The sequence below is a fragment of the Lonchura striata genome, chromosome 7, assembly GCF_050655825.1.
Source record: "Lonchura striata isolate lonStrDom1 chromosome 7, ASM5065582v1, whole genome shotgun sequence".
Lineage (NCBI taxonomy): Eukaryota > Metazoa > Chordata > Aves > Passeriformes > Estrildidae > Lonchura > Lonchura striata.
The window spans coordinates 34,020,733-34,045,603 of NC_140709.1; the positions used below are offsets into that span (position 1 = coordinate 34,020,733).

Genomic DNA, 24,871 nt, shown 5'->3' on the forward strand with positions numbered 1-24,871 from the left:
TATTCCCCTCTCCTTTAAGGTTGAAGATGCTCTGAAGGCAGCTGAAAAGATTTGCTACCCTGTCATGATCCGTTCTGCCTATGCCCTTGGTGGTCTGGGGTCTGGAATATGTCCTGATAAGGAAAGTTTGCTGGACCTTGGTACAAAGGTGTGTGTGGTACTGCAAACTTGGGGAATATATGAACGTCTGATTTTATTAAATACTAATTCTAATGTCATAGACTCTGGATTTGTACATACCTTACATTTCATCTTACCTGTAAAATGTTGCCCTGATTAGAAACTGCCCTCTTTTCATCATTCCTGCTGACAGATAATGAAAATGGCTCAATGACAGGTCTTTTAAATTCATGACAAGACATAATTTGAGCAAGTTTTTCAGCAGTTTTAGTCTGAAAAGAAATACCTTGGTCTACATTCACATACTTTTAAGAGTAAATTATTATGAACACTGTTAAGGAAGTGGAAACATTTGAAATGCTGAGTGATAGTGTGGTCTTAGGGACAGAAGGCTGGGAGGCTTGGGCCTCTTCTGTTTTTGTCTAAAGATGGCAATTCTCCTAGGTCAAAAGCTCATTTAGCAGGATGACACTTCATAATTTGACAACTACCAGCTGTCTCTGGCTATGAAGACAGATCTTTTTCTTTAGGAAATCTGGGATTGTTTAAACACTTGCTGTGAAAAGTAAACAGATAATTGGGGAAAACAAATCAAAAGCATTTTTCCTTGTCAAAAATGCAGAATTTCAGGAAATAAAATTCCATCCCTATGGCTCTCTTGAATTCTTAGGTTTGTCTTTCCCTGGTTTGCTGAGCCTCTTAATCTTTCACTTATTTCTAGAATGAAATACTGCAGATGTGGCTGAGAGCTATATGTGCAAATGACTTTTGTGTTCCCCACCTCTGCTGTCATGCAAACAGACTTTGCACTGGTGTGCTCAGTGCTGAATAAACTCTGCTTGGGTAGTGTCAGCTGTGGCAGGCTCAGGGGACAGGACTTGCACTCGTGGGGGAGGCAGGGGGGCAGGAATTCCATCTTGCAGATCCATGGTGAGGCTGGGAACATGTCGCTTACTCAGGCTCACTTGTGGGCTCTGCTTAGAGGAAGCAGAAATTCACCCATAAAGCCTGGGAGTGCAACTGTTTGACAGGTTTGTATCAAGACCTTTTTCAGTAGGAAAACCCTGTTTTTTTTCAGCAGGGTAACCTAATTTTAATCAGCACATGGTGGTGGTTTTTTTAAAAGTAAGCCTGCTGCCTATCAGCACCCTCAGATTCCTGTCTGCAGGGCTGTTCCCAGTTACTACTTCTGCCAGGTGGTACTTCATCCTAAGTTTGAAGTCTGGCATTTCTACTTGTTAAATGTCATGCCATTAATCATGGCTTAATGCTAAAATTGATCTGGATCTCTCTGCAAGGCCTCCTGTCCCTCAGAGAGTTTACAGCACCTCGCAGTTCAGTATTGATAGTTCAAAATTTACTGTGAAAACCAATTTGGGTCTTGTTGAATTAACTCAAATCTGGATGCTCATTTCCAGCCCAGCAGTTGTGATTTGTAGTAATTCAGTGAACTGGATTTTCAGGCACTGGACTGAATTATTTACAATTCAGATAACTGAGCACTGGGTGCTTGATAGCTCAGCTAGTTCAGGTAACCTGGCCTTGAGGTTGTGTCTCCCAGGTCTGCTCATTGAGTGGGAGAAGGATACAGGAGCATCCAGGACTGGTTTGCAGGAGTGGTTAGGTGTTCCTGCTACATCCCCACCAAGTCAGTGCCTGCTTAAGCCATTGTGAAGTGCCGTTCCTCTCACCTTTTGTCTTTTTTTATGTGTGATTTTGGCAACTGAGCTAAGGGCAGCGTTTAAGGAACAGCTTGAGATAATGACAGATGGGAGCAGGCTGAAGATCCAATTCATGGGCAGCATTATAACAAGAAGCTTTGCTAAAGGATGGATTGATAATGTGCCCATCACTTTCTAGGGTTTTAAGCAAGTATTGATTAATGTTTTCTATCTCCTAATATTAAAGTCATGTATTCCCTTAGATGATTCTCATTTACCAACAAACTGTATTTTTCATTTTTGCCTCATGTGCTGAGGAATACTTTCAAGATTAGTTTAAGAATAAATCATGACCCTTGCCTCTGGTTAGTATGCCAATGATGAGCAGTATTATTAATGCTATTAATTACGTAGTGTTTGCTGGCACCTACGCTCCCATCACTCAGTCATTTTGCTTTTTGCACTGCTCTCCTATTGAAGTCCTTGGGGCTGCCTACATAAAAGTGTGTCTGTTGCATGATTGAAGCCTTAGATGTTTTTATATTGCTCTTTGTTATTTATATACTGTTGCAAACACACATGTCCAACCCTTTTTTCCCCGTTGTATCACACACATATTTTCAAATGGGCCTTTTGAATCACAGTAAAGCAATTTTTAAGAAAGAAGAGAGAAATAGAAAGTGCCTGTTATCAATGTAATTAACTTATTTTCATCTTTCATTTGGTGTGGGATGTCTGGAGATAAGTCTTAAATGTGCAATATGGTCTAATAAGGGGTTTGATGCAGGTTTAGGGGGACTGGGTTTTTTTTTTTTTTTTTTTTTTTTTTTTTTTTGTTTTTTTGTTTTGGTTTTTTTTTTTTGGTGTTTATTTTCCCTAACCTATTCCCAGGCATTTGCAATGACTAACCAAATCCTGGTGGAAAAGTCAGTTGTTGGCTGGAAGGAGATAGAGTATGAAGTTGTGAGAGATGCTGCTGATAACTGTATTGCTGTCTGCAACATGGAAAACATTGATGCTATGGGAGTCCACACAGGTAGGCTTGAGCAAAGGCTGGCTCAGTGACTTTGTTTATGCAGTGCTGTTCTGCTTGATGTTATTGACAGAGCTTTGTGATTGATAAAGTGGGCGAGAAAAATACTGTTCAGGTCCTGAATACAGCCAGATAGGGTGTGAAACAGACTGAACCTACACCTGTGATTGTGTTTGGTATAAGGTTCCCTAGCCTGACTCCAGCTCTGGGCTTCTATCTGTGCTTTTCACCTGCTGTGCATGCACAAATTGTAATCTCTGGTAATGTCATTGCTAGTAGTGGGTTAGCAAAGACAGTGACTTGTGTGGCCACAATTTACTGCTGCTGAGCTGCTTCTCATTTTCCTTCTCTGCTACCTTGTGACAAACAGGAGACTCTATTGTGGTGGCTCCAAGCCAGACACTCAATAATGAGGAGTTTCAGATGCTGAGGGATCGTGCCATCAAAGTTGTCCGACATTTGGGCATTGTGGGAGAGTGTAATATCCAGTTTGCTCTGCATCCAACTTCCCTGGAGTACTACATCATTGAAGTTAATGCCAGGCTCTCGAGAAGTTCAGCTCTGGCCTCCAAGGCAACAGGGTAAGATTATTTTGAAAAACCAAAATGTTACAGAGCAAACAAATGAATAAGCAAAAAATTGAGCAGAGCAGAACAGAAAGAGAGAAGAAGGGATTTGGATCAATGTATTATTTAAATAAGTAGGTGACGGCTACAAGGAAAAAGAGTTGCAGCATCTGCCTTCCATGTAGTTAAAACATGGAGCTGTAGCCCACATTTTCATCAAGACTGAAGTTGTCTGTAGAGAGAATTCTGGAGCAGTCAGGTCAGTAAGGTACAGATTTCTGCATGGGCAGCTTCTAAGGGCAGCTCTTGTCAGCATCTGTTAGGTTTGACCCGTGGAGAGTTGGTCCTGCTGGGAGATGGAGGGTGGGGTTAGTGAGCCCTCCAGGTCATTCCAGCCTGCTGATGCTGTTACTACAAATGGGAAAGCTCCCAGGAGGCACGTATGTGGGAGCCTAATCCTTGCAAAGCACATCCACTCTATCCATATGTTGGCTGCAAATCATCTCTGGGACCCAGAGGGCAGAGTTATTAATGAGCTGTCTGTCAGATTGATGCAAATGGCATTGCTAGCTGCCTTTGTTTTGTTGGCTAATCATAAACTAATCAAGATAAGGATGGTCAAAGCAGGCTGTTTAAAAATTGGCTTCTTAATTGCACTTTGCAGATGCTGTTGAAAGGCACAAATTAATCTCTAATTTGCAGTTCTCAACAACTCTTATGGTTATTTAAGACCCATAGCAGGCTGGAGATAAGCCATGTTGTTGGACAGTGGGTGTTTGATTGTTTTCTTTTTCAATGACAGTCTTGCAGTGAAGCACATCTGTTAGAGTGGGCTCACAGTGGATGTGACAGCTACTGAAAGGGGTGGCATGGTGGATAAAAAAGCAAGTCCCAGATCTAGGGAGGTAGCTCTGCAATGTGTTGAGGTAGGAGGCTGGGTGGGTCCTGCTGTGCTTGAGCACAGGAGCCTTCTGTTGTGTGAGGAGGGATGATCATGTCACATCTGGATCCACTGGATCCACTCCTGGGATTTGCAAACACAAAATTCTTTCCACTCTACTGTTCTCTACTTCTCTCTGACAGGTATCCATTAGCATTCATTGCTGCCAAAATCGCCTTGGGGATTCCCTTGCCAGAAATCAAGAATGTGGTGACAGGAAAAACCTCTGCTTGCTTTGAGCCCAGCCTGGATTACGTTGTGACCAAGATACCCCGCTGGGACCTGGACCGTTTCCAGCACACTTCCAACCGGATTGGGAGCTCCATGAAGAGTGTGGGAGAGGCAAGTGCAAGACTCTCACCTTCCATTCCACCACTTGGGAAAGCCATTTCTCCTGCTTGGAAACTCTGAGTGTCTATCTTCAAGGACCTAATGAATTGGAGGATATCTATTAAGCTCAAATGATTTTTATCCAGTTCTATAATTAATGGAAATTAGTTAGGACTGTGTAATGTTGGATATCACTGTATGGTTTGTCTCCTAAAGGAAGAGATCACTGTGGATCACTTGGGGTTGACTTCATTCCCAACACTCACTCCAGGGCTCTCAGAGTTATTTTTTAGTTTGAGGTTCTGTAGTGGTGGTTAATTACAGTACAATTTCAGGAGTAGTATTGTGTTAAGATGTTCAGTGGTGCCTATCAGCTTTCAGTTCTTCACAAGTTATTTGTCCTCTGTGTTAAAACTATATACCAGATCTCAGTCTTGAAATACAAACACCAATTGTCATCTTGCTCTCAAGTTTTGACTTCTTTTAGAGATGAAGTCTCTTGCATCAGATTTTAAGATGTCTGGACAGAAACAGTATTTTCAGACCATGTTTTAAGAAGGGGGGAAATGAGACAAAATCATTAAATTACCCAAATTACCCACTTAATTAGCTAATTACATATCAGCTACCAAAGCAAAATAATTATTTATGTAATTTTTCACTTGTCTTTTCAAATAGTTATTTTATTAAGTTATTTTGATATGCAAGATGTTCCTAATATCATTGTTGTCATTGAACAAGAAACCTTCATCAAAACTAGAAAGATTAATTAAAATTTGATCTTCCATTGGGAGTTTTGGATTTTAATGATAATGAGGTGGGTTTTTGTTTTCAGTGAGATGATGCTTCCTGTTATTAACCCTCTCTGCTTAGGGGTTTTAGGACTGCTCTGTAGAACTAGAGTTCCTAAATGCAGTTGCACTATCAGCTGTGGAACTTCCTGGCCTTACGTATTTGCAGGAGGAGATGTTGAGTCCTTCCAGTCTTTCCATATGTCACAGAAGAGTCTGAGCCGGTGTCCTTTTCCAGGCAGGACAGAGATACAGGGAGAGTCAGTGCTCTAACAGGGCAGGTGAGCTGAAGCAGGGATGGAGAAGCCCAAGGGATGCAGCTTGCAGCTGTTGGGGGAACTGAGCAAGGTTAATCTGCAGGACCTGTGGGTAGGAAATGGAGTCTTTGAAGCAAAGAGTTTTTTGCCACTGTGTCTCTATTAGTATGGAGCAGTCATCTCCCCAGGCCTGAACTTGAAGCCAGATTGCAGTACCTACTGCATTTTTATTAATTGAACAGTCTTGCCTGGCTTTTTCTGAGCTCTGTTGTGCTGGGCAGTGGGCCCGGAGCTGTGAGAAAAGAGAAAGTGATGTTATTTTTTCTTTTGACATTTTTCAGCATTGTGTTTGAGATTTTTATGCTGTTAAGGTTTCACTGCACTGGGAAATAAAAATGTAAAAGTTTGAGAAAGAGCTCTGTTACCTCACAGATTTCTAGACAGAAAGGCTTGTTTTCTTATTAGATATGGTGTCAAGACTGAAGGAGGGAAAACCCAGTGCTGCTATGCCAAGGAGGAGTAATCATTTAAGAGAACCCTCACAGGGGAGAGTTACTGTTAAATGTAATTTAAAGGAAGCAGGAGATTGTTTCTCCTGAACCTTAAAATTCACACTGTGAATTTCTATCTCTAACAGGCTGTTAAACAGAAATATTCTTTTATATTACTATACCCATGCTGCTGCATAATGTTTCCCTCTACCAAAGTGCTTCCCTTAAAGCAGTTTACAGAGGGAGAGCAGCATCCTCCTGTGTGTTACAGACAGGGAGATGGAAACCAAAAGTGCAGTCCACCAAACCAAAAAGCCACTAATTGCTTGTCTGGAGCTCCCCATTGATACCATGAGCAGAGTCAGATCCAGAAGTGGGGCTACCAAGGTTCAGTCAGCAGGACTGTCTTAGGGAGGAGTCCAAAGGCTCCCATCTCTGTGTGTGCTTGTCTCTGTGGCTGGAATTGTGCCCACCCTGTCAGCCAGGGCACAGCCAGGCTTGGCTCACTGTGGCTCACGTGGCCCTGCTCTCCCTTACAGGTCATGGCCATCGGACGCACGTTTGAGGAGAGCTTCCAGAAGGCCCTGAGGATGTGCCACCCCTCAGTGGATGGCTTTGTTTCACAGCTGCCTATGAATAAAGCCTGGCCAGCCACTGTGGATCTCCAGAAGGAGCTCTCTGAGCCATCCAGCACTCGGATATATTCAATAGCCAAGGTAACAAAAGGGAGAAAGACCTCGACCTGAATTGGAGCTACAGGATTGGGTCAGCTGAGTATTCTTCATTCCCTTGCTTCCCTCTGTCAAGCTCACTGGGAGTGCTTTGAGCAGGATTCTTGCTTATGCTTTCTGCATCTTCCATGTTCAGGCAATGTGTTTGTCTTTTGATGGTAAAATCTTAGCCCGTGCTCACTGCATTCAGCATCAGGTGCAGTATGGTGTCCTGTTACTTTAGTTTGTAGCTGGGTGCTGATGGACACCTGGGTTACTTTCCTCTCCTATGAGATTAAATTTGTCTGCTAAATATTGGCTACTGTTCAGCTCTGATTTATACTAGCGTGTCAGTCAAAATGGGTCAGTTTTGCAGATTACAAAGGAATAAATGAAGATCCTTTTGAGAACTGAAAAAAAGGATGATAAAGAATAGCAAACTGCAGTGCGTGAGAGCACTGTCTTCTTGCAATGGTTGCATTGGTATGGGCTTGAAACTAAAAGAACTACACAACTATGTTAAATTTTACAGACAAGAAATCCCCTGTTCTTCAAAACCAGTTTATCTTCCTTAGCATTTTTTTGACCTCTCTCCTGTCAAACTGGTCAAATCACTTCAGCCTTGAAGGTGCCTGTGTAACAGGGAGTGATATTGTAAGGGGACTAGGGTACAAATTTATTTCTTCTTTCATCGTTTCAGTGGTTGCCTGTGTATATCATGTGGTAAATGTGGGCTTAGTTACTTCAGAAGGTAGGTTCAATTTCACACTTTGGTTTTGCTGCAGGTTACATGTCCATCTGTCCATACCCTCTGTGAAGAGGAGGGCAGAGCTGTCTTTTCCAGCTTCTGCTTACTTGGATGGCTTTTTTTTTTTTTTTTTTTTTTTTTTTTTTTTTTTTTTAAGATTGCAAACCTTCCTGGCAGGGAATGCCCAATTACTCTTTTTTGTGCCCCTGACTTTGTGTGGCGGAGTCTTTAAGCCCTTTGTGCTCATGTGTAGGTACATCTCGTTACACCTCCACATGAGTGAGGAGCTGAGCCTGTGTTGTGTTAGTCAAAGGGTTTCACATAGCTGTTCCTCTTATAAATGGCCTAAGAAAAATCACAAAATGTTTTATAAATGGGTTGGCTTGTCCAGCTGTTCCCTCTTGCTTTTCAAGCTGGGAAGTGCATGTCTTCATCCTCCAGCAGCTGTGTTTTTTCTTTATAACAGCCTTTTGCTTGTGACTGAGAGAAAAATCTTATTTCTTGAGTCTCTGAGTAGTTCAGAGAGATTTTATGAAAGATTAAAATTAGATCCATATTAACACAGGGTATCTGAGGAGATAAAGGTGAGTTTGGGTCCCACTGCACACTGGTATTTGCACTGGGATCTGTTGGAAAAAGCAAGAAAAAACTTAGTCCCTCCTTGTAAAGATTTGCCTCTACCCAACACAGTGCATGATTTCATCCCCATTAATAACAGAGGCAAGCAGTACAAGTAAGAGGTGCTTCTGGCACCTGGGGCTGTCTGCATGGAAATCCCTTCCCAGCTTGTTGACCTTGAAAAACCCACGTTAAGTCCCCATTAGCCATCAGCTCTATTTGAAACAGGATGGACCTTTGTTATATTTTATGTTTTCTCCTCTCCTCCCCACTAGTCAACCCTCTGAGACTTTTTACTTTTTTTACTTTCTTCTTTGCCTGTTGGATGATGACAACAGCAACTGTTCAGGTGCAAGGAAAGGGAGTTCAGCTGCCATTCAGAGCTATTGCTGCTGTAATGGGGCTCCCTGCTGTCATGTAAAAGAGGGCACAGGAGAGAGGCTGACATAGATGAGACTTGTTCCTTGGCCAGAGTGGGAGTGCTGCAAGGATGCAACAGCCTGATGAGCAGGGATGCTCAGCTTGTGTCAGGTGTTTTCTGCTCCTCTAAAGGTTGTGTGCAAGTGGCCTCAGAAGGCTGAGGCTGTGGAGTTGGTGCATGCTCTGTTTCACATCAGGGCCCTGGTCTCCTGGCTGTCCACACTGCAGATGTGCAGTTTGCACTTGTGTTGCTGCCTATAGGCAGCTAAATACTTTCCTTGGTGAGGAGCCAGGATGGAACAGCAGCAACAAGGGTGCTGTCCCTAGAAAGCAAAGGCAGGTGAGCTACCCTTCATTGCTTGTCCTGGAGGCCAAGCTTGCTCCATGGCTCTTGGTGTGAAGGCAGTCCTGTAAACCCCAGTCCCTGCTGGATTGGGATGCTCTTGAAGTTGAGCAGGGCTCTAAAGTCACACTGTGCTGCTGTGTCTCTCTCCTCCTGCTTCCATGGTGTGTTTTAGCTGTACTCCTTCAGGTAGGTTTGAAGAGAGGAAAGCCACTGGGGTTCAGGGCCTCCCTGAACAAATTCTACACAGTTGCCTGGAAACCTGATTTGCCCCTGGAGTGTGGTGATAGGGAACAAGAAATTTCTGCAAACTCAGTCTTCTCTCCTAGTCTCCAGATTTATGCAACGGGGATGAAGATGGTTGATTTTCTCTGCCCCTCCTCTGATGAATGAGTGTAAGGGATACATTTTTTCAGTTTTCTTTGAAGATCCCTGAGACTTTTTAAATAGTGTCCTAACCAGCTTAAGAGCATGTGGTCATGTTGCCTGTGTGTGTATGTGTGGCTCAGGGACCACTGACTGAGAGTTGGAGGTCCTGAAGATGTGCAAGCCTGCATGTGTTTTGTAAAAATAGACTGACAGGAAAAAAGACCTGCTCACATCCCAGTAATGTGGCAATGTGACCTCACCCTCCAAGCACTACAGAATCAGGATGGGAAGGACTCCTTATCAGTTGCCTCAGACCAGTGGTGTACCCAGAAATGTCTGAGAAGCCCAGCTTTGTCACTGCCAGTGCTCAGGGACTGCTGTGAGAGCCCCTTGTCACTGCAGGCACTGGGAAGAGCAGGGGCTGTTGGATGCCAAATATGAACTGAAGACTGGGCACTCTAAAGGAGAAAAATGTGTTTTCACCCCTGCTTGTGAGCACACAGGAAATTGCAGGGAGCATTTGTTACCCCTCAGAACAAGAGGATAATTGCAAGAGGGAGATACAGGCAAGCTGACTGGGAATTCTTTAGGAAAGACAGAAGGTGGTGACAGTAGTTTGCAGAGAGCTACCACCCATCCCTTGTCCATGTGGGTGGTGCCTCCCTGAAGTGACCCATTTCTCTGAGCTGCCAGAAGGTCTCACCATGGCTGAAGCCCAAGGCGATGATGCCAACATTGTGCCCAAGTTCTGTAGCTCAGGAGAATAATGCAGGGGTGCAGTGGACCAAGCTCATTCCTGGATTAATTCTGGAATTTTCTTCAATGGCATTGCTCTGGCTTTGTTCCAGGGATGTTGCCCTGCAAGAAGACAATTAAGCATGGTAAGAAAGTAATGAGCCTGATTACTTTAGCTCAGCAAAGATACCGTGCTGGCATTATCATGATGGTTGATTGTCAGGAGAGTTGCTTTGTCAGGAGAGTTGTAACTGTACACCACTGGTGAGACCCAAGCAATTGCACTGATATAAAATACATCATATTGAGGGCTCTCTGAGGTGCTGGGGTTTTTTAATATTATGATGTTTTGTAACCCATTGTCTTATGAATAATACCTTTGTGGGATTCCTTTATTCCCTATAGCCATAAACAATTGATTTTAAAAACTCTGTCAATAACTCCAGCAAGAAAGAAGGGAAAATAGAATGGTCTTGACATTGAGGTAGAGTGAGAGAAGCTAGAGCTATGCTGTAGCTGCAAGCATCACCCAGGACCTGACTTTGGCTTGCTCCAGAGGTAATGCAAGGCCACATGCTTTGATTCAGTCCTGTATTCCAAGGGTATATCAAGATCTATGCTCCAAAGCAAAACATTCCTTCAGATCTGAGAATCTGGAACCTCCTGTTTTACTTTTGCAGCTAGGAGGTTGGCAGTGGGCCTGAGATTTTTAGGCAACTTGAGTGGTAAGAGGTGCAGATGGAGCACTGGTCACTGTACCCTGACTGTGGCTCCCTGTAGTCAGCTGAGCATGTTCTCAGTGGCCACCCAGCCTAGTTGCCATCAGCTTGTCTGGCTGCTGGCTCTGTGCAAAGCAAATTTCCTCTCTCACTGAAACAGAAGCCAGCTTTTGGAACCAGAGCACAGGGAGAAGTGGCTTGGGGCCCCTCTGTGCTGCTCCTCATGGGGCACCATTTCTCTTGCTGCAGGAGACAGGGTCAAGGAAGATGAACATTTCATTTGCAGAACTTGATCTACATAACTTTTTTTCTTTATGATATATATACTTGGTGCTAGCTGTTTGCAGATTAGATCTGTATTTGTGCAATGTGTTTAAAGGCTGTTTGGTGCTGTCCTGTTTTTGGCAGGCCTTGGATGATGAAGTCCCCGTGGATGTCATTCACCAGCTCACAGCCATTGACAAGTGGTTCCTGTACAGGATGCGCAGCATCAGAAACATGGAGAAGATCCTAAAGGAAATGAACAGGTAAAAAAGCCTTGTCCTAGAATACAACAATTCTTCTGGGAATCCTGCTCAGAAACCTATGGTAAGCACAGATGCAGTCAATGCTGAGAAGTTTATTCAAGTCCTTGGAATAAAGTCCTTGTCTTAAACCCAATTCACTGTCTCAGCAGAAATTTCTGAGCACACTCGTTTTGGTAAAATAGCTCCTTGGATTATGGAAGTTATGGTTTATTTTGGAAAATCCTCAGTTATCTCTGAGGCTAAGACTGGGAATTTGGATGGCCTGTGATGAGTAACTCACGTACCTAGGACAGAGTTACCTTTCTAACTCAGCACTGGACTTGCTCTGACTTACTGCACTTTGAGGTCACATATACTGCATTTTATTTCCAGCCTTCACTATTTATTTTTAAGCTTTTCTGCTTTGCTGTGATCATGCAGCATGTGCGAGTATTGCTTTTGAACCATGCTTTCAAACATCTATGCTTCCAGACCTATTTAAATATAAATCTTCTTCCTTCAAGAAAAATGACCATATAAAAGCCAACAAGAAAGATAGCACTAAATTAAAGGAGCGAGCTATATTTCAGTTCGGACTCTTGCTGACTTGAGCTTTCCCTTCATGTTTTACGAGGCTGGGAGAGGCTCCTTGCTGAGTTCTTGGCCGAGTGCTGGTGGCTTTTGTGCCTGTGGTACCCGTTGTGCTCATGTCACCACGCGATGGCACTGGGAGCGCAGCGGAGGCAGCGAGGCTGAGCGCTGCTGGCTTCCCCGGCCTCATCTCTGCTTTGTGACCTTTTAATGGAGCAGCTCCTGCTCTCCCTTGCACCCGCAGCGGCCACGGTCTGCAGCTAAACAAAAATAAATGTGGTGAGAGATGTGGAAGAAAAGGAGCAACTTGATTATTTGCAGGAATCTCTTGTTTGGCTGCAGAAGTTTTTTGTCCCCTATGTCACATGGCATTTGTAGCTGGCCTCTTAAACATGTATGTGCAGCTCCTGAGGAAAAAAGCCAACATATGCAGACACTGTTGGAGTGGCATGCTCTGGAATGAGGGCCCAGAGGCTGGCTGCATCCTCAGCTGGTATAAACCCAGCATCACTGCACAGAGGGAAGGGATCAATAGATCCCTTAAATAGAATAAATATAGTTATAAATATAGTTTTAAATAGAATCAATTCAATTTAAAACTCCTAATCCTGTCCCTAATATCACAGTTAGATCCCTTTTTATTTTGCTCCTGAGCTGTATTTGTCTTTGTAACCACATTGTCCAGCCCTCCAAGGATGTTTTTAGGAAAAAGGTGCAGGCTGGCTGGACTTTTGAGATGTTAATTTGCATTAACAATTTAACATGTTTGAGAGACCACTCTGGATTGAACAATAGTTGTTGTTGACCCATATTTCTCACTATGTATGGGCCTATTTCATATTTTTGAGGTTCAAGTATAGTTTGGGTCTGAGCTGCTTGAGTATTGGTATGAGTTGTATGTGGTTTTAACTTCTGTGGTTAATCTTCCTGAACCCCCCGATATCCCTAAGGTTGCTTCCCCTTTCTCTGCAATGGGTGGCAGGTGAGCAGTAGGTGGTACCACCCTACATAGCTTTTATCCTTGTGGTGCCCAGGCAGCAGGCTGTACAGGCAGCCTGCTGCAGAGAGCCCTTGCACAGTATCCAGCCTTGCATTTCCATCAGACATGTGTCCCTTGGAAGTGGATTCTTGCAATTCAAATCAGATTGTGGGTGGTATCAGAGAATCACAGAATTCTTTAGGTTGGAAGGGTCCTTAAAGATCATCTAGTTCTAACTCCCTGCCATGGGTAGGGATACTTTCCACTACACCAGGTTGCTCCAAGCTTTGTGCAGCCTGGTCTTGACACTTCAGGGATCCAGGGGCAGCCCCAGCTGCTCTGGGCAACCTGTGCCAGGGCCTCCCACCTTCACATATTTTTGTAATAGCTAATCTAAATCTTCTCTCTGAGAGTGTGAACCTGTTCCCCCTCATCCTGTTGATGCCTTTTCGCTGGTCCTAAAATCACGAGCCAGACACAGTTAGGTGATAAAAGGGGTTCTCTTTATAAGGATCCTTAGGTGCACAATTCACCAGGTGGAAAACACCAAAGATGCACACCCAGCATAATGTGTATACATTTTTATAGGTTTTGCAAGTTAGCATATCTCACAAGAATCTCCAGTTAGAGACATGAGTAGTCAGGTTGTTCCCCCCTGGTTTAACTCTCTTTGAATTCCCCCTCTTTTTGATAGGAGCTAAACTATGTTCATTAAAATGCCTCAGAGATACTTTCAACTGTGGCTTTGCAGAGAATCTAACCTTAGACCCAGCTTAGAGCTGCTGGGAAATTTATTTTGTCTTTCTGTCTAATAGAGTAGGTAAAATGCTAGCTACAAATACTATGATTGGCTACAGAGCTACTAATAAATGTGTGAAGAATATAGAAAATATATAAAATAAAAAAGGCAAAAATCAATTTGGCATTACTGTCACTCCATGCTCTTTAAAACAGTCTCTCTCCATCTTTCTTGTTGGTTCCCTTCAGGCATTGGAAGTCCACAGTTAGGTCACCCTGAAGCCTTCTCTTTTCCAGGCTGAACATATAAATGATCTTACCCTCATTCACTTACCAGTGCAGATTTTCACTCCACTATAATTGCTCACACTTTTGCTAAAAACCTGTCTTACCTCTCAGCCAGCACTGGAGGGAGGGGATGGACTGTCCAGCTGCATTACACTGAAGGCACAAAGGCAAAGAGCCAGGGAAAAACACTTGGGACTTGAACTAAGAGGCCAGTCCAGTGAGCCACATCAGGAAACAGCCAAGGGAAAGCTAATTGAGTGATGCAGATGAGACTTGGCACATGTGTGCTCTTCCTGCAGCCAGCTGTTTCCAGTCCCCAGCATGCCTGGCACAAGTCCTACCTGTGCTACAGGATAATTCCCAATTGAAAATAATGAGGGGTGATGCCATCACTGCTTTAAATCTTTCTCTTGGAGTACAGTTACCAGAACCAGAAGCAGTTGCCCTGTTCTGGGCATTGCTGCTGGTTACAGGCTGTTTGGATGGATCCACCCCTTCCTTTCTGTCTCTGTGTTGGTTTGGGGGTTCTTTGCAGTGAGGTTTTGGATGCAGTTGGACTAACAAAAGTCTTGATTTGGCCCCTGCAGAGCTGTTGTAGAGACTGGTAACAAGGAGATGGTCTCTGCCAAGAGGAAATTGAGGTAGAACAAGTGGGTGTGACAGATGGGGAAGGGGGATCAGAGGCAGGTGGAGACCTTTGAGAGCAGTTCAGGAAGCAGTTCTCACACACCACATGCTGCCTTGCATCCTTGCCACATGCAGGGATTCAGAGGTGAGCAGAAAATTGCACTGATCCATGAAATGGATCTGCTTGCACATGTGAAAGGCTCTGTGGGATAATGCAGTGCTGAGGGAAAAACTTCTGACCTATAATGTGCATTCTCTGGGGTGTAGAGGCAAAGACAGCCATTTGTAGGGACTGGGAAGAGCACCCTCTGCCCCATTTACCTTTGTCCCGTTGAACTTTTTCTAAAGAAGATTGGAGCTGGTGCTGGGTGGGACTGTATAGCTTTGTCATGCTGCAGCAGTGGTTCCATTTCTGCCTCTGGGCCCTCCAGGATGGAGAAGTAGAAGTTTCAGATACGTGATTTGGCTGCAGGAAAGCAAATGGCCCGAGTTGAATTGGGAAAAGAAAGCCATTTTGAGCATACTTGTGAGAGTAACAAGTAATATCACAGACATGTCAAATATGTGCCTCTGCTGTTTCTCCTGTGACCTTACATATTTTTTATTTTGGAAACTTACATTTGAGGGTTTTTTTGTTGTTGTCTGACCAATTACCTTTGTACCTGGAGTATAATTTTAACTTCAACCTTCCCCACCATGCACATAAATAAATAAAACCAGCTGCACACACTCACATGGAAAGAGGAAGCACCATCCTGTGCTGTCCATCCATTAATAGGTGATGGTGTTTGAAGCAGTGGCAGTGCAATAGGATGTGCTATTATCTGGGAATTATTTCCCTAGCTTTGGCCTTGCTAGTCCTGTGAGTGAAAATGGGAAGAAGGGCCTGGAGAGACCCCACTGGCTTTTAATCCCACTGACAGCTCATGATGGAGGTGGAAATTTGGACAGACCATGCTCAGCTGTCTGAGGCAGCAAGGAGTTTTAGGCCAGGGCTATAGACCCAGTCCTGAGCAAATCAGATTTGAAGCAGGGTCCAGTGATACCAAGCATCCCCAGGAGGACAGCTGAAACCCAGGCTTAGAAATAACATCTAAGGCATACTTGCCTAGGCCTAGGTGCAAGGGAAAACCTCTTTTGGAATTTACATCTATTATTTGACTGTTTGTAGTGAAGATTTGTTTGCATGTAGTCATGATTTTTTTTTTGTCGTTCCTAATTTTGGGATCACTGAAAACAGTGGCTGTATGTAAGGAGAATGTACAACAGACATGATTAAATAGAGGTAAAGAGGTAGGCAGCTATGGTGAAATCATCACTTAGGCCCAAGTGACATGGGGACAAAAGCCTTGCTGCAAATCAATAGGACTTGTATTCCTAAGTCACTTAGGTGTCTCTGTAGCAATGGAATTGCAATTGGTTGTATTTGCCATTACTTGAGAGCTCCTAGAGATGAGGGAATAGGTAGTGGGGTCAGGTTCACTGCTGGAGAAAATCCAAGTTAAACCCAGGAAAGCTATCTTGCAGCTGACAGAAGTGTTGCATATTGCCCAAAGAGGAACATTTCAATATTGATTAAAGACTGTAAAGTAGAACTCAGTTGAGGAAAGAGGAGCATAAGAAGCCACCATTGTGAGGAGCAAAGCACAGAGATGTTGAGCTTGCCCAAAGTCTCAAAGACAATCTGGCAGTGCAGTGGCTTGAACTCAGTCACCTGAAATCTCAACTCTTCAAATTAACCTTAATGGAAACAACAAATCATCTTTTTGGCAGATACTGAACTAGCTAGCCTGCTAACAGGGGGAAATGATGGCACTAATCATATTTTGATAATTTTATGATTTGGAGCTTTGCTTTGAAGGAAAATATGTCTGGGGGTGCTGTGAGAAAACAACTCCTGGCCTGTTGTGTGCTTGACAGGAGTAAGTGCAGTCCTGACTATCACGAACTCAAAAATATATGGGTTAATGAAGGGGAAAGACAAAACCTACTTGAGCCCAGCATTTGTAGCTGGGTGCTCTGCTCAGTTACCCATGGGAGAAGTTTATTGCAAAGGCCTTTTGGGAGCCCATGTCCCTTGGCTACTGCAAGGTGTGCTTTGGAAGCTGTTTGTTGGAAGCATGACTGTGGTGGAGCAGGCAGAGAAATACAGGTGCTGGAATGAAAACCTGGCACCAGCAGGTGAGCTGAGAAGCACTGCAGGGAGAGCAGCTCAGGTAGGCCATCAATAACCTGTGCTCTGTGGCAGGACCTGCTGCACCCCCACTTTTCTCAGCAGCAGTTTCTGCTGATGCTTTTGGGACAGGTCAGAGTGTGGCACGCAGGGCTCGTGTGGGCATCAAGCAGACCAGGTGCAGTGATAGGAAATGAGGCTGTGCAGATTTATACAGTTTGAGGAGTTGTCACTGACATATTTGTAGTGCTCCTCCCTAGCTAACTGGAAAAGTTACTTTTGTCTTCTTTGTGAACTGTAGGGCAGGAAAGGCTTGGGAGGAAGTTCAGAATGCAGCGCATGAGGAGAATAAAATACAAGTAGCTATTCAGCACTGTTGTTTGTGCTTTATGTGGATCTAACATAAGATACTTTCTATTTGTCTTGTAGAGCCACTGGTAATAATTTTGCAGCTGCATTTTCTTCTAAAGCATCTGAACATTTGTGAAAATGCCATATGTATGTTTTCCTTGATGCAGAGGCTTATACAGGCATTGCCTTAAAAAAAACATTGGGGACCCTCTGTAACCAGTATGTACAATGCTAAGAGCAGGGCAGTCTGTACCATGGCATCCCAGCAGAGACCTCAAAGCTCACTTTTACCAGGGATAGAAAATAGGCTTTCAGAAAACACCTACAACCCATTTCTTGGCTGTGTTTTGGTGCGAGCTGCTGCTTTAGCTCACTTAATCTTGTAAGTGAGTCATCCAGGTCTTAGGGCACAGGGTGAGGTTCATGTTACTTAAATCAGGATGTCCACAATGAGATTTATTAGCCCAGGGACCAGAATGTTAAAGGTGCAGGGAGCTGGAGTGACAATTGTCTGTGAGTGAGATTTGTTGGTTTACAAGTCCTGCTTCCTTAAACGCTCCTTTGACAGCTTTTTGTCAGTCATCTCATGAGTTTTGTAGGAGGGGAAAGCTGATAACAACCTGTCTCCTTGAGAAGAGGAGCAGGGAGAGAATTTATACCATGATCTCATTATTTTAATTGTAGCATGTTGAAAATCTTGTAAAACATCAGAAGTAATCAAGGAAACCACTAGGAACCTTGAAGCAGAGCAGGACAGTGAGGAAACAAGAAAGAATATGCTTTTGTACATTATTCAGCCTGAAATACAGCAGGTTTTTGAAACCCTGCAGGCCTATGACTACTGAGAAAGGAAGAGCTCTCTCAGGACTGGGTGTAATGCATTTTGCTTCCATCACTTCTTATTTTTGATCCACTTTCCTTGTCATAGTGAAACTGGGCTTAAAGTTTAGTCCAGGCTTAAATCACTTCAAACTTAGGAAGAGCTGAGTTCAAGACCCATGGGCTGAGCCAGAATGAGCCACCTTTGCAGCTCCTCTGTGCATATCCAAGCCACATCTGTAGCTTCTGAGATGAGGCAGGGAGGAGCCTGTGAGTTTACAGGGTTCACGCAGTAGCCGTGTCCCAAATGCCCTCAGCTCAAAAAATATTCCTGATCCTTTTGATCAAGACCCATTTACGTGTGCCTAAGTAAAGTGTGGATGGGCATAAACTTGACAACATAGCTAAAAAGAATCAAGGGCTGATTTGGGAGACAAAAAGAGTGCTTCTTCTGCTGGCATATTTATTGGTGGGTCAGGTGAAAGCTGGTCAAGTGGAAGAGAGGGCTCTGCTGAAGTGAGCAGGGTCTCCTGATAATTTCAATGCTGTCAGTGTTGCTCCAGTCAGTTAATAGATTTCTCCAGGTTCTCTGTGCCAGGTGAAAATTTCCTCATTAAGCAGAATTTATTCCATTTTGTCTTACCATTCATTATCAAAGAAGTGAGTGGATGGAGTTCCAAAGATGATAGGGTGGGATTTTGAATTCAAAGCAACTACAAATCAACACTGGAAGCTGAAAGAGTCACAACTGGGTTGGGGAAAGGATTGTTTTCTTTATGAACAGTTTTTAGAGGAGGTGAACAACCATTTAATAATTGTGGCAGTGTGCAAATAATAATTGTCTGGATTTGAAGCTCTAAAACTCCTGACTTTCATTTTGCAAATGCAAACATTAGGAAGAGTAGCATGATAGAAGTTTGAACTCATGTCACTTAGTCTTCCCTCATTTCAGAATTGATTCTAAGCAGTAAGGGGTCTTTGGAAGACTTTTTCCTCTGTGTAGGAAAAGAGAGTGATGCTCCAGGGGAAAGTGGGAGGCAGTGATGTAAGACTGGGTCATGTGATTTAGTGTATTCAGGACTGAAATTTTTTGTTTTGTCTTTTAGTGCTGGATTTCTGGTGAGCTTGAAGGGTTATTTGCTGTCAAATATTCATTCAAAGAGATCACCCTGATTCTGCTCTTGCTAGCTTTAGTGTCTCTAGCTTGTCTAAAGGGATGTCTCTGAGCAAAGGCAGTGGGAATTGCCCCTTAAAAATTGTTAGCCCTTAACCCCTCTGCACGTCTGTTTTGCTGTCTGTAAAATAAGCATCACCCTACAATACTGTTTGCGTGTTTCTTTATATTATTTCCATGAAAGTTGAGACATAAATGCTAAAAATTACCATGATTAGTAAATGGAAATTATTCAGTTATGAAAATGTGTATCCAGCACATGTAGAGAGGCAGCCTGATTTCCATACCAGTGCTGAGGATTTGCAATTCTCTGATTCAGTTCCCATTAAACAAGATGGACCAATGCTGCTTGTTTCTTCTATCATAATTTAGGAGTAGCAGATGAAAAAGTGCATGGAAAAAAAATGCATGGCTCCATTTCCCCTCTAGGAACTTGTCTTTTCTCTTTAGCATGCTGGTTTTCCTGTAAAAAGCTAGTTACCTTTTTGCATGGATTAGTAAGTGGCCTAACCTAATTTAAGCTGCTAGCCCAAGGCAAATGAATCATGGTGCAAAATAATCACTGCTTTTGTTCTACCCTGGCATCTGGGAGGGAGGGTGACAGTGAATGATATTGTTATAATGAGATACAAGAAATGGAATGAAAACAAGCTGCAAATGAAGGCAATTTGCTGTCTCTGACAGTAATCAAATGACAACCAGCTATGTGTGTTCCTAAGGCAGAAGGGAGGGAGGGCAAGGGAGTAAACGGTTCTGAAAGAGTCTCATTTTCTTGGGGTCATCAGGTCTACTCACTCATTCTAAGGAGGCTGAGTCCTTAATAGCCAGTGACTGCTAGCATCATTTTTGACAGACAATTGGTGGAGTTTGCTGTATTTGCTTCTGTAAAACACACATCTATGCCTTCAGTTCTGGTGTTCGTGATTTGTGCAGGATGTTCTGGCTCTGAGCTGAGATCAGAATGCAGAATGGGCTGAGGAGAAGCAGAGGAGTTTCTGGTGGAGGTATTGGAGCATGGAAACCATGAGTTTGAATACAGTGTAGTGCCACAAAGTGGGTCTTACTTTGGGAAATCCAAAACCTGGGAAGCTCAGCCTGCTGGATTAGGCAGGACTTTTTTCACTGAATCATAGAATGGTTTGGGTTGAAAGAGATCTTAAAGGTCATCCCATGGGCAGGGGCACTTCCCACCTGCCCAGGTTACTCTGAGCCCAATCTATCCTGGCCTTGAATGCTTCCAGGGATGTGGCAGCCACAATTTCCCTTCTGACACTAAGGAAGAGGAGACTTTGCTGGAGTAAGGAGGGTGATGTGGTTGTAGAGAAGATCTAGGGTGGTGCTGGTGCACTTGCCTGGAGTCCACTCCAGGAGAGCAAGCTGGGACTCTGTGGAGGGGAGAGGAATTACTGTGAGTGCTTCTTTCCTGCAAGTTTTCACCAACTTTCCCTTTCTCCTGTGCCGGTGGCAGGAAGGTGGAATGCTCTCTTCACATACTCCAGGGCAAGGAGGGAGGTGGCATTGGGAAATTGGACAAATCCCATCTATCCAGGGATCTGAGTTTCTGCTTCCCAGTGCTGCTCTCAGAACAGCTGGTTTGACACTCGTGTGACTCTCCTGAGGGGGCAGCAGGGCTGCTCCATGCCTAAGCCAGAGTGGAAAATCCAGTCCAATTACTCTTTCTCATCCTTTAGCTTCCTGGCATGTTCCAATAAAATGGTCTTACCAGTATTCTCCCATGCAAATAAAATAATAGTATTTATTTTAAAATACTGTTGAGTAAAGTACATAATTCAAAAACTCGGATTTAGGAAAATTGCTTGTCTGTTAATCATTCTTTTTTTCATTATTCAGAACTTGCTTGTTCATAAAATATTGATTTATTGGGCAGGCAAGAATGCTCTTGGCAATGAAATGTAAAGAAGTAGTACTGATAAAAATACAGGCTTTTTTATGTTTTTGCAAAAGCTAAGCTTAGAAAAGGTAGCTTAGAAAGAGAGGGAGACAGAAACTGTAAGGGTGGAGTCAAATCAAAGTGGGATGAAGAGTAGAAGTGAAAAGAGTAGAGTAAATGAAGAGGGAATGGAGAAGATTAAAAAAATGAAGACTAAAATGGATAGGTAAATGTTGATCTTCAGAAATGGCAGGGGGGAAGCAATGTGTTTGAAATAAACAGCAAAAACTAGGACCTCTGAAAAACAAAACCAGGAGAACAAGAATGTATTGAGAGACCCTGGTTGTAAATATGAAATCAAAAAGGTACCCCTGTTTTACCTGGTCAATGCCCCCTCTCCATTTTCCTAATGCAAGAAGCAACACTAAGATATGGAAAAGGCAACACTAAGATATAGAAAAGGCAACACTAAGATATGGAAAAAGCTATATATGGAAAGGCTATATAGGGACTGTTACATGAAAAAACCTACCTTGTGTGTGAGCCTCTAAAGGTAATTTCTGCTCCCCATCTCTGAAGTGAGATGCTTTTCCCAAAGACTGGCCATTTCAGGAGGCAGGCAGGACATCTTCAACAACAGAAAGAAAACTTGGTTGGGACAAATTGTAGATGTGTCTCCCAGCTCAGCACAGTGGTCACAGGGTCAGGGCACAGTTATGTCCCTGGATGGCTCATCCCAGAGCTTCAAGAATTTCACGCCTTTGAGTGGAGTGGGCAGCTGCAATGAGAGGCAGCAGGTGGAAGCACGTACATAATGATTGCTCCAGCCCAGTCTGGTGAGGCCTAGGTTTAAAATATGTTGAAAATCTTGTAAAACATCAATGAATACGTGAATGTAAGGGAGATATTAAGGTTTTGGCATGGAGTTGTAGGGATACTGAATCCAAAAAGGAATCACTGTGGGTCCTCTGTGGAGGCTGAAATGGTAAATGACCATAGAGTTGTGGTTTGACACTGGCTAGAAGCCAACCATCCACTTTCCTTTGCTATAGTTGAGCAGAGGAGGAAAGAAAAATTAAGAGGCTCATGTGTGAGATAAGGATTAGGAGAGAACACTCTAAGGGCAAATCAGGCTAAAAACATAAAAGGGATAAAGAAAAGTTTATTTAAAGAATTAAAGGAGGATAATGAGAACCAAAATAAACATTTAGAACACCTTTCTCCCCACCCCCAACCCCCCAGTCCTTCTTTCTTTCTCACTGACAGTGCAAGGAGACAAAACATGGGGTTTTTAGTCAGTTTGTCACTTTTTAAAAAAAAATATTCTTCAGTTTGATTAAGGAGAGGAGTCTCTTTTGTTTTGCCATGGGGTTTTCCCCACAGGAGACAGTTCTCTATGAACTTCTTCAGCATGGTTCTAATTTTTACGAGTCCCACCCAACCTGCTATAATGTGGATCCCTCCCACAGGCCAAGCAGTCTTCCCACAACTGTTTTTTTTCATGGGTCTTTAGCTCATGGGGTGTAGTCTTTCAAGAATGGGCTGTTCTAGTTTGGAAGCAAGGGTCTTCTCTTTCTGTTCGAGTTTATCACTAGATTGCAGCTTTTCAACATCCACATGCTCTAGTGTGAGCATCTTTTCTCACAGCCTGTGGGTGGACTTTTGCATCCCCCTATCCACTTTATGAATTACAGGGAAAATCAGTTTGTTACATTACAGTCCTCAGTCTTTCCTAGACATCTTTATCTTGTGCATGCAATGACAACTTCTCCCCTCAAAAAAGTGATTTTGGATTAGTCATTACGTGATAAATCCCTTTCCTGGTGCTTCAACATCTTCAGGATACAGCACTAAGGAAAGCCTACAGTAAGAAATGACTGTTAGGTGTTGTACCTCACCACCAAGGAGAAGGTAGTCTTCAAAAATGGGTTCATGTTTGTCTTGTAGCTGTTTCACAAGCAGATCATCACTCTTTTTTATCTTTTAGAATTTGTGAACAGTAGGACTGGTGTGTGAGGAGAATAGATCTTTAAAACAGGGGCATGTTTTTTACACCTGGTAAGAGAGCTATAAATGACACAAAGACCACAGCTTGCAGAAAAATCTCAGCTTCAACACCTGGAGCACCTCCTCCTCTCACTCCCTCCTTTGAACTGACCTTATTGTCACCTTGTTGTTCTCCTCAGTATCTTCACCTTTTCCTTTTCTCTGACTCAGGTGACAATTGGTGTCTGCAGGTTGGTTGGTTCTCAAATTTCATCAGTTGATGATGATGAAATTGGGCCAGCCAACATGGCAATTGTTATAGAGCCTTCTGGATTAGCTCTGCTGGGTACAGTGGAAATTTTGAGGAACTTCTCTCTCAGAAGCAGCCTCTGTGGCTTCCTCTGCCCCCCCTAAAACCCAAAAACCCAGGTGGTGTTCAACTAGCACGGGGGTAGAGTCAGCCTGTACTAGCCTGATGGATCTCATCATGAGACACTGATTCCTGCCTCAAAAATGCAGGGGAAGTAAATTTTCTCCTTCCTACTGCTTGCAGTCTGCCTGCAGACTTTACCACAGTTTGTGTGGTGTTTGTGTGGGGCACCAAGGGCAATAAAGATGTTTTATGTTGAGTCTTCTTCCTTTTCTTGCCTTCACATGCATGGTCCTATAGCCACTCTATGCAATGCAGGGACAAAAGCTCTCATGTATCTTCTAGTTATTCTTGTAAAGCCTCATTCAGAGGTGTTTTTTTTTATTTGATCCCAGCAAAACAATTCCAGAGGAGACACTGAGGACAGCCAAACAGATGGGGTTCTCTGACAAGCAGATTGGGAAATGCCTGAGGCTGACCGAAGTCCAGTGCCGTGAGCTGAGGCTGGGGAAGAATATAGTGCCCTGGGTGAAACAGGTATGTGAGAAACATCACTGGTGGGAGCTTCCACGAGTGCCAGGAGACCTCTGTGCCTTTAGAAAGCCCTGCCTCTGTTAACATCCTCAGGAGTTTAGATGTTGATATGAGGAGAACAGAGTTCACCCATGTAACTGCTCCTGCACTGCAGGCATCAATGTAATGCCATGAAATTCCCAAAGAGACTCAGAATATTCTTGTTCAAATTCTTTGTGGCTGAGGGGGAAATGCATGTGGCTTCAGGAAAAGGCTGAAAATGCTGGCCCACCATGGCAGGACCATGGAGAGCATCTCTCTTCTCTCTTGGTAGTAAATTTTTACAGGCTAATACTTTATTTGAAATGTGCTATTGTTATGAGTTCATTTGCTATTCATTGTGATAGCATGAGCCTAATGAGCTCATCTGGCATTCATGGCAGTGTCACTAAGTGCTTTTAAGGTATGTTGGTATTAAACTGCCACCAGCTGGTCTTCTGTCCTTAAAGATGGTAAAAGAAACCAAACCCAAACTACTGAATGTTTCTGAAAGAGTTCATTTGCATCCTCAGTCCCAGTTCGAGGTGCCAAGTCTCTTTCTGTTCTCCAGCTGCTGTTTTTCTTCTGTGGCTCACCTGGCCACAGAAACGTGCCTGGTCTTGCACTGTGTTCTTTCAGCTGCATATGGCACTGCAGTGCTGGATTGATTTTTGTGCCAAGGTTCACTTAATAAGGTCACTCTACTTGTGCCTGCTGGTGTGCCTTCAAAACATATGTTTCTTCTTGAGCCATGAAGTACAAGTCACAGTATTAGCAACAGTAATGAGCAGCAGACACACGGTGCTAATTATGTAAGGTCACACTCTCCGTGGTTCACAAGGGTTTGGACAGGCAGTGGGGATTCCTGGAAGTGCTTGAAGTTTGGACAGATTTTTAAATGGTATAGCACATAAAAATTCACATCAAGACTGCTTGCATATTGTTCACTGTTCAGTATTCTCTGTAGAAATGTTT

At 43.5% G+C, this 24,871-nt stretch overlaps 1 protein-coding gene across 6 annotated transcripts in view; it reads left to right on the forward strand.

Moving 5' to 3' along the window:
* The window catches only part of CPS1 (carbamoyl-phosphate synthase 1), a 125,499-nt gene that overhangs the window by 54,007 nt on the left and 46,621 nt on the right, over positions 1-24,871 (forward strand). For all 6 annotated transcript variants that reach the window (XR_014956809.1, XM_085585461.1, XM_085585464.1 and 3 more), the window contains 7 exons: positions 20-148; positions 2,673-2,817; positions 3,185-3,395; positions 4,464-4,662; positions 6,729-6,905; positions 11,260-11,378; positions 23,740-23,881. Coding sequence is in view for 5 of the 6 variants with exons in the window: in XM_085585461.1 (XP_085441587.1) it covers positions 20-148; positions 2,673-2,817; positions 3,185-3,395; positions 4,464-4,662; positions 6,729-6,905; positions 11,260-11,378; positions 23,740-23,881 (1,122 nt within the window). In the remaining variant the exon portion in view is untranslated. The remainder of the gene's footprint in view (positions 1-19; positions 149-2,672; positions 2,818-3,184; positions 3,396-4,463; positions 4,663-6,728; positions 6,906-11,259; positions 11,379-23,739; positions 23,882-24,871) is intronic.